Source organism: Gorilla gorilla, chromosome 20 (assembly GCF_029281585.2).
Source record: "Gorilla gorilla gorilla isolate KB3781 chromosome 20, NHGRI_mGorGor1-v2.1_pri, whole genome shotgun sequence".
In the NCBI taxonomy this organism is placed as follows: domain Eukaryota; kingdom Metazoa; phylum Chordata; class Mammalia; order Primates; family Hominidae; genus Gorilla; species Gorilla gorilla.
In genome coordinates, this window is record NC_073244.2 from 11,343,562 (window position 1) to 11,357,452 (window position 13,891).

Consider the following 13,891-nt stretch of genomic DNA (forward strand, 5'->3'; position numbering starts at 1 on the left):
CCCAGCAAGGGGTTTAGTAGGTCTGAAGCTTAAAGCACAAGTGTGAGGTCAGTGCCAAGTCAGGGGACCTCAGGGCCAGGCCTGGAGCCCTCATAGTGAGGCCAGCAGCCTTCAGTGGATAGCCAGGGGCCACCAAGGAAAGAGATGGGTAAGTTTCCGTGATGCTCCAAGGGGTGGTAGTGAGGCTGCTTCCACCCCAGGTGCATCACCCTGCAAGGTCAGTGGTCAGCTCTGTGTTTTTTGTTTTTTTTTTTTTTTTTCTGGTTTGTTTGTTTGTTTGTTTTTGAGATGGAGTCTCGCTCTGTTGCCAGGCTGGAGTGTGGTGGTGTGATCTTGTCTCACTGCAACCTCCGCCTCTCGGGTTCAAGCAATTCTCCTGCCTCAGCCTCCCAAGTAGCTGGGACTACAGGTGCCTGCCACCACGCCTGGCTAATTTTTATATTTTTAGTAGAGACAGGGTTTAACCATGTCGGCCAGAATAGTCTCGATCTCTTGACTTCGTGATCTGCCCGCCTCAGCCTCCCAAAGTGCTGGGATTACAGGCGTGAGCCACTGCGCCTGGCCGGGTTTTTTTTTCTTTCTTATGACTGTTTTCCTTTTTGAGGGTTCTTTCAAATCCATTTGGGCACCGGGATGAGTCAGGATTTGTCTGCCAGCAAACACCCAATGCCTGGCTATCCCAAACACTTCCCTTCTTGGGCAGGCAGGGAAACTGAGGCCCAGCGAGGGACAAAGAACACCCAAGGTCATTCAGAGGAAGGTTGTGTGTGGGAGAGGTTTCTGGGGAGTCTCAGGGGCCATGCGCTTGCCCTGCAGCTTCTGTGGCTTTTGTTGGGCCATGAACTCCGTGGGGAGCTTGACTGGGTATCCTAGTCACCACGCTGTCCTCAGAGCCCTGCAAACTGGAGGTGCTTAATCAGTGATTGTGGAATGCATGATCCCAGCAGCTTCTGAAGACACCCCAGAGGTCATGCTTACGATATCGGAAGGAAAGGGGGCTCTTTTTTTCTTTTTCTTTTTCTTTTTTTTTTGAGATGGAGTCTTGCTCTGTCACTCAGGCTGGAGTGCAGTGGCACAATCTCGGCTCACTGCAAGCTCCGCCTCCCGGGTTCACGCCATTCTCCTGCCTTAGCCTCCGAAGTAGCTGGGACTACAGGTGTGTGCCACCACCACGCCTGGCTATTTTTTTGTATTTTTAGTAGAGACAGGGTTTTGCCATGTTGCCCATGTCCAGGCTGGTCTCGAACTCCTAGTCTCCAGCAATCCTCTAGCCTTGACCTCCCAAAGTGCTAGGATTACAGGCATGAGCCACTGTGCCCAGCCAACTAATGTTTTCATTATTTATTTTTTTAATTTTAATGTTATATTTCTTAATTTTTTATTTTATTTTTATTTTATTTTTATTTATTTATTTTTGAGATGGAGTCTCGCTCTGTCGCCCAGGCTGGAGTGCAGTGGCACAATCTCGGCTCACTGCAAGCTCCACCTCCCGGGTTCACGCCATTCTTCTGCCTCAGCCTCTCAAGTAGCTGGGACTACAGGCACCCGCCACCACACCCAGCTAATTTTTCACTGTGTTAGCCAGGATGGTCTCAATCTCCTGACCTCGTGATCTGCCCGCCTCAGCCTCCCAAAGTGAGCCACTGCGCCCGGCCTATTTTTTCTTTTTCTAGAGACAGGGTCTCGCTCTGTCACCCAGTCTGGAGTGCAGTGGTATGGTTATATCTCACCGTGGTCTCAAACTCCTGGGCTCAAGTGATCCTCCTGCCTCAGCCTCCCAAGTAGCTGGGACCACAGGGGCATGCCACCACACCCGGATAATTTTTAAATGCTTTTGTAAAGGCTGGGTCTCGCCATGTTTCCCAGGCTGGTCTCGAACTCCTAGGTTCAAGCAATCCTCCTGCCTCGGTCTCCCAAAGTGTTGGGATTATAGTCATGAGCCACTGAGCCTGGCCCAGGGAAAGAGGGGTCTTTTTCAATAGATTTGAGAAAAAAATACAGAGACATGGAGAGAGACAAAAACAGATGCAGACGAACTGAGAAACCCAGAGAGAGAGACATTGAAGAGAGGGAGAGTTAACGAGATACAAACAGAACCACATACAGAAATAGAGCGACAGAGAGCAGATGAAAAAGAGGCCGGGCGCAGTGGCTGATGCCTGCAATCCCAGCACTTCGGGAGGCCGAGACGGGTAGATGGCTTGAGCCCAGGAGTTTGAGAACAGCCTGGGCAACATGGCGAAACCCCATCTCTACAAAAATTTAAAAATTAGCTGGGTGTGGTGGCGTGTGCCTAAAATCCCAGCTACTCAAGAGCCTGAGGCGGGAGGATCGCTTGAGCTGGGGAGGTTGAGGCTGCAGTGATCTGTGATTGTGCCACCGCACTCCAGCCTGGACAACAGAACAAGACCCTGTCTCAACAAAAATAAAACAAGAGACTGAGACACAGAGACAGATGAAGGGAGAGGAGAGAGAGAGAAAGAAAGATGGCAAGGTCAGAACCAGCACTAACTTGTATGGGAGCTATTGGATGAATTACAAAGAAGGGCCCCTTCCTGGGGCCCTCTCACCTCTGCAGCTGGGTCCTCTTGTGCAGTGAACAACCTGCCCCACTGTCTGTGGCAGCCAGAGCAGCATCTGTCTTCATATCTCTCACTGAATGAATGCTCAGAGTTAAGAGAATGCCAGAGCCCAGCCTGGAGTCGCACAGAAAGAGAACAGAGAGATAGAGGCAGGGCAGGAAGGAAGTGGCAATTCCAGGTCCTGGCAATTTCTGGCTAAACCGCTGACATCTCCTCTGGGAACTGCCTGGGCTCACTTGCCCCCCAGGAGAATTCCCTTGGACCTTCTTGGAGCACAAACTAGGTGGGCGGCCAAGATGGGAGGTGGCCCCTCCCCAGAACGCCGCGGGCCTTAGCGAGACGGCAGCTGCCAAGTCTCACCCGAAACTCCTCATAGCCCAGACTTGCTCAGGGTGGAGCCCAGAGTCTGAGAGGCCCTGGCGGGGAGCGGGCAGGATTCCCTGAGTTTCACAGCCCAGATATGGGAGGGGGCTGGCCTGGGGTCAACTGGAGTAACAGTGTCACCTGGAGTAACAGCATGTGCAAAGGCCTGGAGGGGAGTGAGAGGAAGGTAGTAGAGCTCAGCCCAAAACCATAGATGGGGTAGAATGAAGCCCAAGAGAGCTCCAAGGCCAAGTTAGGAAGCTTAAACTCAATCTTGTTTTCAAACATGTAATCTTTTATTCAGTACACTCTCAAAACAGCATTTCTGTATCTAGTTCCAAGCTGGGTGATCCTGCGGCCCCAAAGGTAGTGATGACTCTGCTGGGAGGAGACACAGACCTCCCAGTTCAGTGCATCCCGAGTGAGTCAGAAGGTGAGACTGGAAGCAGCAGGGTCCTTGAGGGAAGTAGGCTCTCCTTGAAGGATAAGAAATGGCTGCATGAAGTAGCAGGTATTGAAGCTAGGGCTTTGAAGGATGAATAGGAGCTTGCCAAACAAAGAAGGTGGGACATGCAAACCAAGTGGAGGGACTGTGGCCCAAACTCAGGGATACATGGATGGAGTAAGAAAAACTGACTGGGGGAGCAGGAAGAGTCAGTGTGAGCTTTCTCCAGATCCAAAATCAGCAGCCTGTCATTCAAGGCCAAGACATTCCACAATAGTTCCCCTTGGCCCTGTCAAGCCTGTCAGGCCTGGAGCTTCCTCAAAGCAGCTCTGACAACTCCAGCCACTGTCATCTCCCCTCTTTGTGTCACAAGGACCATGCACTTTGGTGCATGGTGACATTCAGTGGGGGCTGCTTTCCTCGGTGTGGCTGTGGGACCTTAGGCCCATGCCTCAGTTTCCCAACCTGGAAAATGGGCTGCAGGAAGCTACTTTTGCAACTTATGTTTATCTCAGGCCAGGGAGGCCTTGGACAAATGATGTGAAGGAAGAAGAGAAAAATGGAAGATAGGGAGGGAGAGGAAAGGAAGGGGGCGAAGGAAGGGAGAACAGATGGGATGGGAAGGGAAGGGAAAGGAAGACGGAGGAAGGAAAAGGCTGTGCACCTCCCCACCCAGGTCATCATCAAGGGACAGGTCCAACATTATTATTTCAGAACATGCCAGCGCTGTCAAGGCTTAAGAAATGGGTGATGATTTGCATGCGATTTGCATGTGATTTGCATACTGTTTGTTAAATGTCAAAATGCCCTGAAAATGCTTTCTCCCACCTCCACCCCCAGTGGAGAAGCGGGAAACCCTTCCCCACTTCCTCCACCAGCTCCCGGCATGGGTTGGGGACGCCTCAGTTCAGAGGCTAGGGTGGTGACCTTGGGCAAGCCGAAAGCCATCTGTAAAATGGGCTGTTATCCCGGCCCCTGAGCAGTGAGGCTGTCAATCTTTTTTTTTTTTTTTTGAGATGGAGTCTCGCTCTGTCGCCCAGGCTGGAGTGCAGTGGCGCGATCTCGGCTCACTGCAACCTCTGCCTCCTGGGTTCACGCCATTCTCCTGCCTCAGCCTCCCAAGTAGCTGGGACTACAGGCGCCCGCCACCAGGCCCAGCTATTTTTTTGTACTTTTAGTAGAGACGGGGTTTCACCGTGTTAGCCAGGATGGTCTCCATCTCCTAACCTCATGATCCGCCTGCCTCGTCCTCCCAAAGTGCTGGGATTACAGGCGTGAGCCACCGCGCCTGGCCGGCTGTCAATCCAGTGAGACAGGGCTCCAAAAAGATGTGCACAAGTCCTGGCATGGAGTAAGGACCAAGGAATGAAACTGGGGAGATTATTAAATGCCCCATTTTCTTGCCAAACCTTGATGAGGCAGGTCCCTGAATATGCGCAGGGAAATGAGGACAGAGGGGACCCAGGCTCTAGATACACGCATGTGGCCCAGCTGTTAGCAGAGGCCCAAACCACGCATGAGCAGGGATCTGGGCTGCCTCCCCCTGCTCTGTGTCCCTGACAACCTCCTTGGGCCTCAGGTTACCCTCTGCAGAACAGAGAGCAGCAGACTCTGCTCTAGGAGGAGCTCCAGGGAGTACACAGTGGGTCTCTGGGGACAGTCCTGGGTTAGGCACCAAGGGGAGAGGTGGAGGGGGATAGGAAGACCCCCCCTCCAGGCACACCCAGGGGCCAGCAAGACCCAAGTCATTCTGCAAAGCAGCTCCAGCAGGTCTGCCTGCCAGAGTGAAGTGGGGCTCCTCTCTCTTCCCCTCCTTCTCCCCCTCCTCTCAGCCAAGCGGGAATTGCAGGGTAGATGCCCGAAGTTTGGCAGATGCTCTGAAGGGAGGCGAGCAGGAGACCCCGGGCCAAGTGCTGTCCCCGAGCTAAGCAAACGCACAGTCTGGGCGCGGCTGTCCCCGTGGTGGTGATTTACTATCCACCTGTCCACGCTCTGAGTCCTGCAGCCAACAGGACTCTTAATTAAAACATTATTTCTTCCCAGGCTCTGGCACCTCCGCCCATGGTGCCTGGAGAGTGTACACAGCCCTCGAGGACATGCGTAGCCTCGGCACCCCCTCCCCAAAGACCCTCCCCAGGGGCTGCGCAACAATGACGTGGCTGCAGGTCAGAGGTGCAATGGAGGCCCGGCACACTGCCCTGAGGGTCTCCACCCGGAATTCCCACAACGCACTCCCTGCAGTGCCCCGCGATGACCTCCCACACCTAGGCCCAGTTCCCCACCCCCAGATCCTCGTCCTCTTGGCCAGAGTTCTTCAGACCCCCTTCCCCGCTGCCCCAAGACCCTATGCAAGACGAGGCATCCGGATTTAAGGGGAAGGGGGAAACAGCCCAGGGGGTGGGCGCAGGTGCCTCCTGGGGAGGTATTTGGGGGTGGAAATGGGGGCACAGTTGGAGGCCTGAGAACGAGCTAGGATGTCCACATCTCCCCGCTTAGTCATTGGAGAGTTCGGCCACGACTGGCTGCACCCCCAGCCAGGGCTGTTCACTGCACAAAGGGCCTGTGGGGGCCCCAAAGAAGGCTAGGTGCTCTCTGGCTGGAAAGGAGGGAATCTGAGAAGACTTCCTGGAGGAGACTGCAATCCCAGGTGTATTGGAGCTGCAGAGAAGAGGTTGAAAAGTGCTCCAGGCAGGGGGCACGGCTTGGGCAAAGGTGTGGCTGGGAGAATGTCCTGGGCAAGAGTGGAAGTGCCTCTGAGTGTCTCTCCTGCCCCTTCTGTGCTTCTCTTCTTGCGATGCCCTCTGGCTGCCCATGGGAGCTTTCCAAGGTGGCACAGTGCTTTCCACTGAAGACAGGGCACCCAGGGCCCCAAGAGGGGAGCAAAAACATCAAAGTCACACAGCAGAGCTGAAAGGCTCAAGGCTCCCTCCCGATAGGCTGGGCAGGAGCAAAAATGTCCTAGGTCCATGTCAGGGACTGAGGCTCCAGCAGGAGTGTCTGAAGCAGTGTGCATCAGCTGGTCAGGCCAGGGTTTCACGGTCCACCTGGGAGCCCAGACCCTGGAACAACAGGAGGGGAAGGGTAAACCCGTTTCAGTCCAGGACCAGGGAAGGGTGAAACACCAGTTCTCCAGCCATTTGTCCTTTCCTTTTACCTAACATCCCTGACACGGACAGTGACATCTGCAGTCATCCCCTCCTGTGGATGTCCCTTGTGTCCTTTAAGAGGAACAGGGATGGCCCCTGGTGAATTTGGCTGTTTTCTTTTTTCTTTCTTTTTTTTGAGACAGAGTCCTGCTCTGTCGCTAGGCTGGAGTGCAATGGCGTGATTTCGGCTCACTGTAACCTCTGACTCCTGGGTTCAAGCGATTCTCTTGGAACTTGGCTGTTTTCTGCCACCTGATGGCAGTCACAGGAATTGCAGGCAAAGAGTGCAGTAAAGCCAAACCAAAGCTCAATCCTTTATTGTAAGGAGACAGGTAACAGAGCCCAGAGAGGAGAAGCAATTTTCCCAAGGTCACCCAGCAAGTCAGGGGCAACACGGCTCTGGTCCACGTGTTAGTCCAAAAAGAAATGAGACACCAAGGCCATGTCCCTACCCTAGAGGCCAGAAGCATAAGTGTATGGAGGGGGATGATGGTCAATAACATCTGTCTCTTCTCCTCTCTGGGCCTCAGTTTCCCCATCTATGGTCTCCACAATCTCTAAGGTCCTTTCTCTTTCTCAACTACTACAATTACTTACCTGGAGTGAGATCTAGGCTCCCGGGAGGCGGGAGAAGTGCCTTCCAAAAGTGCCCTCTACCCCAGCCTATTCCTTCAGCCAGTACCCAGGTCCCCTTGGTCATGGCTCTGCCTCCTCCAACCCAGACTACCTGAAAGAGGGAGACAGAAAGACACAGGTTGCAGAAAAAACACAGCCCTTGCCTTGGTGTTCAAGGCTTCCCTATTCTGCCCAGTGTCTGGCTGGTGCCTCTTCCTGCCCCTGCCAGGGCTCACCTCTGACCCAGAAATTCCCTCCCCTGCATCCAGGCACCGCTAGAGCTCCAGAAAAATATTCTGAGCAGCCCAATCCTTGCCTCTAGAGACAATACATCTCACTAACATTTATTAAGCACCTACTATGTGCCAGGCACTGAACTGGGAATCCAACAGGGAACAAGATGGACGGCAGTACCCTCACAGAGTTTACAGTCTACCGCAGGAGACAGGTGAAAAAAATAAGTAAAACGTAGAGAAGTCAGCTGCTGACAAGTGACAGGGAAAGAGAGAAAGCAGGGATGGCGTGAAATTAAATTTTATTATTTATTTATTTAGAGACGGAGTTTCACCCTGTCACCCAGGCTGGAGTGTAATGGCACGATCTCAGCTCACTGCAACCTCCGCCTCCCGGATTCAAGCGATTCTTTTGCCTCAGCCTCCCCAGTAGCTGGGATTACAGGCATGCGCCATCATGCCCGGCTAATTTTTGTATTTTTAGTAGAGACGGGGTTTCACCATGTTGGCCAGGCTGGTCTTGAACTCCTGGACTCAAGTGATCTGCTTGCCTCAGCCTCCCAAAGTGCTGGGATTGCGGGTGTGAGCCGCTGCGCCTCGCTGGAATGCAATTTTAAACAGGATGGTCAGGGAGGGCTGCAGGAAGAGAGGGAGTTGGGGACCTGAGGGAACAGCATTCCAGGCTGAAGGAACAGCCTGTCCAGAGGCTCTGAGGCAGCGAGGAGGCCTGCGTGGCTGGAGCAGAGTGAGCAAGGGGAAGAGAAGGAGGAGGAGCAAGCAGGGAGGGAATACAGCAGGTCATCCAGGGTCTTGCAAGCCTCAGGAAGGACTTGGGCTTTGACCCTGAGGGAGGTGGGAGCCATGGAGGGCTGCCGGCAGAGGAGGGACAGGCCCCGACTCAGGGGCTCACAGGCGCCCTCTGGCACCTGCTACGGGGAGGACAGACTTGTAGAGGACAAGGGCAGGGGCTGCGGACCTGAGTGGGGGCGACTGGGCTGGGCCAGGGGTTGAGAAGTGGGAGGATTATGGTTAGACTTTGAAGGCGGAGCTGATGGAACCAGCTGAAGGACAGATAGAGGGGCTTGGGAGGAAGAGAGGAATAGACTGATGCCAATAAAATCAGAATAATAACAACTGTTCCCACTAATGGAGCAGGGAGAAGGTTTAGTGATGAAGGGCGTGGCTTTAAAGCTGGGTTTAAACCCTGGCTCTGCCCCTTCCCAGCTTAATCTTACTCTGCCTCAGCTTCTCCACCTGTAAACCGCCAATGATAACGGCACCTGGCCAGGCACGGTGGCTCACGCGTGTAATCCCAGCACTTTGGGAGGCTGAGGTAGGCAGACCACCTGAGGTTAGGAGTTTGAGACCAGCCTGGCCAACATGGTGAAACGGTCTCTACTAAAAATACAAAAAATTAGCCAGGCATGGTGGCGGGCGCCTGTAATCCCAGCTACTCAGGAGGTTGAGGCAGGAGAATCGCTTGAACCCAGGAGGCAGAGGTTGCAGTGAGCCAAGATTGCACCATTTCACTCCAGCTTGGGCAACAGAGAAAGACTCCATCTAAAAAAAAAAAAAAATGCTGGGTGTGGTGGCTCACGCCTGTAATCCCAGCACTTTGGGAGGCCGAGGAGGGCGGGCGGATCACGAGAGATGAGGAGGTCAGGAGATTGAGAGCATCGTGGCTAACACAGTGAAACCCCATTTCTACTAAAAAATAAAAAATAATTAGCCAGGCGTGGTGGCAGGCGCCTGTAATCCCAGCTACTCGGGAGGCTGAGGCAGGAGAATCACTTGAACCCGGGAGGCAGAGGTTGCAGTGAGCCGAGATCGCGCCACTGCACTCCAGCCTGGGCGACAGAGCAAGACTCCCGTCTCAAAAATAATAAATAATAAATAAATAAAAGCATCCTCGTCAGGGGACAGCGGTAAGGCCACATGAAAAGCCCCTAGCATCTCAAAGGCTCTCAAAGCATGACCATGACTGAGTGCCTGCTAGCTCCCGTGACAACCTGTCTCCCTGCAACGCTGCTGCCTCGAGGCAGAAAATGTTGTCACTACTGCATTTCAGAGTGTAGAAACAGGAGGTGGCAAGAGAGGCTGGGGGAGGGAGAAGAGGGGGCCCTATCTACCCAGAAGTGAGAGAGGGCCTGGCAGGTTTGTCCCGAGCAGCCCACGCAGCTTCTCTCACCCTAGGGTACCGTCTGCGCCGACAGGTCCCAAGTGTTTTTCTCCTTTCTCACATGGGGAAGCTGAGGCCTCCCCGGCTACTGCTGCACCATCCACTAGTAGCCCCTGCTCTGCCTCTAGAGGTCTGGGAGTGGTCTGGGGAGCTCAGAACCCATTTGATGCCCAGAGAGGGTGGGTTAGCTGCCTCGGGACACACAGCCAGTGAACAGCAAAGGCAGATAGGGGCCCCTGTCTGTTGGGGAAGACAAAGCTGGACTCTGCCATGAACCCCAGCTGTGTGTGTGGTCAGGGATGGGCAAGGGGCAGGGCATTAGGACAGGGTGGGAGCCCAGAGGAGGTTGAAACTCTCTCTTTTTTTTTTGTTTTGAGACGGAGTCTCACTGTGTTGTCCAGGCTGGAGTGCAGTAGCGCGATCTCAGCTCACTGCAACCTCCGCCTCCAGGTTCAAGCGATTCTCCTGCCTCAGCCTCCCAAGTAGCTGGGATTACAGGCGCATATCACTATGCCTGGCTAATGTTTGTATTTTTAGTAGAGACAGCATTTCGCCATGTTGGCCAGGCTGGTCTCGAACTCTTGACTTCAGGTGATCCGCCCACCTTGGCCTCCCAAAGTGCTGGGATTGCAGGTGTGAACCATTGCACCCAGCCAAAACTGTCTCCTCTGAAGGCTTCTGTTCTCTGCCTCCAGCATGGCTCACTGGGACCTCACCCTGGTCTCCTGTCTCCAGCCCTCCCCCCAATCACAGTCTGTTCTCCCCGCTGCAGCCAGGGGTTGCCTGTGAGCATTGAGTCAGGTCCCGTCCCTCCTCTGCCCACAGCCCTCTATGGCTCCCACCTCCCTCGGAGTCAAGGCCCAAGTCCTCCCTGCAGTCCGCAAGGCCCTGCATGAACTGCCCTGGCCCCTCCCCGCCCTCCCTTCCTCCCTCTCTCCCACTTGCTCCAGCCACACGGACCTCCTCGCTGTTTCTCCAACATGCCAGGTGCAGTCCTGCCTCAGGGCCTTTGCACAGGCTGTTCCTACTGCCTGGAACACCCTTCCCTGACTCTCTGTTTAACCACCTCCTCCACATCATAGCCTGACATGTCAACTTTCCGGAGAGGCGTCCCCCAGTCACTGACCCCTCTCCACCTTCCCTGCGTCCCCCACAGCGCCAATTGCGAGCTGACATCCTCCTGTGCTATTATTTGGCTCTAGGCTCTGTGAAGGCGAAATCTGGTCTCTCTGGGTCACTGCTGAATTTCAGTGTCCAGCATGGAGTCTGGCACACAGTAGGCACACAATAAATGCTGACTCTGTACTGCATAATTACAGTCTGGACGTCTGAGGGTCGTCCAGCCCCCAGACCTCATAGAAGGTACGCTGCCGAGAACACCCTCTCCTAGCCCCAAGCTCTGAACCTCCATCCCCAATCATCCTCTCAGCCTCCCCCTCCCCGCTAAGATCTTCCCTCAAGAGGGCCTGGGGAGCCTCTCCCGCCCCCACTGCAGCCCCAGGCTCCTGCAACGGGGTGGCATCTGAGGCTCCTGCCCTCAAAACATCAACCCAGGCTCGGTGACTCAAGCCTCTAGAGGGCTGGTGAATGTGACCCCCATAAAATCCAGGGTAATTCACATGGCCCCCGTCCCTCTCCTGTTCAACGCTTCCAAGGAGGTGGTCCCAGGCTCTGAGACGAGGCCCCGCCCTCTTCACCACCTCTCGGCCATCCTCGACCCATTTCCCAGAGCTGCCCCAGGCCGGCAGTGAGCTGTTCCCGTGGCCCCAGCGCCCTTCTCTGCAGACCCCTCCTTGGGCCAGAAGACGCCCCACTTGAGGCTCGTCTTGGCCAGGGGACCTCTCTGGGGACCCAGATATCCAAGTGTGAGTGTGGGTAACGGACATTACAGTAGGACTGTGGGAAAGGTAAGGCGGTGGGGAGAGACCAGAGAAGGAAGAGAGAGACAGAGCTTCAGAGACAGAGAAAAACGGCAGAGAAAAATGCAGAGACACCAGAGAGATAAAGAGACACAGACACACATGTTGAGACACACAGCGAGAAAAAGAGCAGAGACCAAAATAACAGAGACAGAGACACAGAGAGAGAAATACAGAGCGGGAAGAGACAGGAATGGACAGAGACACGCAGAGAAACAGAGAGACAAGAGACACACAGAGAGAAAAACAGCAGAGACAGAAATGGAGAGAGACAGAGAAAGAAATGGAGAGACACACAGAGGAAAGAAAGCAGAGACCAAAATGGGCAGAGACACAGAGAGAGACAGAGACAAAAGAGACAGAGACTCACAGAGACACAGAGAGAGATGCGCGCGCACACACAGACAGAAATGGACAGGGACACAGAGACAGAGACACAGAGAGACAGAGAGAAAAACAGCAGAGACAGAGACAAATGGACAAAGAGACAGAGACAGGGAGAGAGAGACACACACATACACAGACACAGAGAAAAACAGAGACAAAAATGGACAAAGAGACAAAAGAGACAGACACAGAGAGAGACAAGGAGAAAAACAGCAGAGACAGAAATGGGCAGAGACACAAAGAGACAAAGGGGAAGAGAGACAGAGACACACACACAGAGGAAAAAAGCAGAGACCAAAATGGGGAGAGACAGAGACCAGAGAGGGAGACAGAGATGAGGGACAAACAGGGAGGAAAACAGCAGAGAAGTGGGCAGAGACACAGAGTGACAGAAAAAAGAGAGACAGAGACAATCACAGGCAACCAAATCATCAGGGAAAGAAATAAACAGAGGCAGAGATGGAGAGAGACACACAGAGAGGAAAAAACAGAGACCAAAATGGAGAGAGAGACAGAGACAAAGACAAAAGAGAGAGAGGTGAGGAGACAAAGATGAGAGATTCAGAGATAAAACAGACAGAGACAAGAGACAGAAACAAGAGGGAGACAGAGATAAGAGATGGAGATGAGAGAGCCACAAAAGAGATGAGAGAGACAAAGATGAAAGAGACAGAGATAAAAGAGAGACAGAGACAAAAGAGAGAGATGAAACAAAGAGAGGCACAGAGATAAAAGAGTCAGAGACAAGAGACAGAAGAGGGAGAGAGATGAGAGACAGAGACAAAAGAGAGAAGAAGAGAGACAGAGATGAGAGACAGAGACGAGAGAGTGACAAAGATGAGAGTGACAGAGACAAAAGAGAGAGAGGGAGAAAAACAGCAGAGACAGAAACAGGCACAGAGAGCCCGAAAGCAAGACCTGACACCGGCAAGGCCGGGTCACGAGAGAGGCCGGGCGGGCAGCGCGAGGTGGGAAAGCAGTGCCGGCCCGGGAGGCCACCTTGGGCGCCCGCCTCCCCCGCCGCTCTCCAGGGGTCCCCGGCCGCCGCCCCCGCCCCACCCCACCCCGAGCCCCGCGGCCACCTGGGGTCGCTGACGAGCAGCAGCACCGAGCCGTCCTGCAGGCGCGCGTCGCGCACCGTCTGGTGGTCGTCCAGCCGCCGCGCGTTGTAGTAGAAGGCGCGCTTCCAGGAGCTCACGCCCTGGCCCACCAGCTGCGCGCGCAGGTCGCTGAGCGTGTCCCGCGGCCGCACGGTCAGCGGTAGCAGCAGCGCCTCGTCCGCCAGGTGCACCTTGATGTGGTAGCGCTTCCAGCGCGACAGCCCCCGCCGCAGCCCCTCCATGGCGCCCGCCCGGCTCCGGCTCCAGCTCTGGCCCCGGGCCCCGAGCGCCCCGCGCACCCGCCCGACTAGCCTGGCCGCCCGCCCCCGCCGCGCCCGCGCTCCGCCCGCCCGGACACGCCCGGCACGCAGTGGGCAGGCCCTGCCCGGCGGGGCGGGGCGGGTGCCACGGTCCCCTCAGGCGTCCGCTCCCCACTGCTGGCCCCAGAGTGCGCCCGGGGGTCTAGAGGCGGGGTGGCCACTCAGGACAGAGCCATCAGCGAGGTCATCCCAGCCAAGGAGACGCGCGAATGTCCAGGGGGTTACATGGTGGAGGCTCCAGGGAGGGAGGCTGGGAGGCCACTTTATTTGATCTTTTTAAGGACAGAATCTCACTCGGTCGCCCAGGCTGGAGCGCAGTGGCGCAATCATGGTTCGTTGCAGCCTTGACCTCCCGGGCTCAAGCGATCCTCCCGCCTCAGCCTCTCGAGTAGCTGGGACTACAGGCGCTGCCACCAAGCCCAGCTCACTTTTGTAGTTTTTGTAGAGATGGGCCTGGCTGTGTTGCCCAGGCTGGTTTTGAACTCCTGACGTCAAGTGATTCTCCGCCTCGGCCTCCCAAAGCGGTGGGATTATAACCCTCAGCCACCACGCTCAGCCTACATTAAAAAAAAAATTTACTTTTAGGCCAGGTGCGGTGGCTC

At 54.9% G+C, this 13,891-nt stretch overlaps 1 protein-coding gene across 2 annotated transcripts; it reads right to left on the bottom strand.

Annotated features, from left to right (window-relative positions):
• Positions 1-4,350: 4,350 nt before the first annotated feature.
• Positions 4,351-13,285, bottom strand: TINCR (TINCR ubiquitin domain containing). 2 transcript variants are annotated; one of them, XM_055371364.2, is made up of 3 exons: positions 12,952-13,285; positions 7,134-7,263; positions 4,351-6,449 (listed from the first exon to the last, which is right to left on the bottom strand). In XM_055371364.2, the coding sequence occupies exons 1-2, from the start codon at positions 13,209-13,211 to the stop codon at positions 7,260-7,262; spliced, it is 264 nt and encodes an 87-aa protein (XP_055227339.1). In that variant the 5' UTR covers positions 13,212-13,285; the 3' UTR covers positions 4,351-6,449; positions 7,134-7,259. The 2 variants fall into 2 exon arrangements, with proteins under 2 accessions (XP_055227339.1, XP_055227338.1); XM_055371363.1 differs by lacking the exons at positions 4,351-6,449; positions 7,134-7,263 and adding an exon at positions 7,282-7,984.
• Positions 13,286-13,891: the final 606 nt, after the last annotated feature.

Bases quoted from the DNA above. Each gene is read 5' to 3' on its own strand.
- TINCR (XM_055371363.1), bottom strand. From the start codon at position 13,211: ATGGAGGGGCTGCGGCGGGGGCTGTCGCGCTGGAAGCGCTACCACATC. The intron at 7,985-12,951 runs GTGGCCGCGGGG...ATTGCATTCCAG, and splicing joins CTGCTCGTCAGCGACCCCAG to CGAGGCGCAGCGGCTCACAC.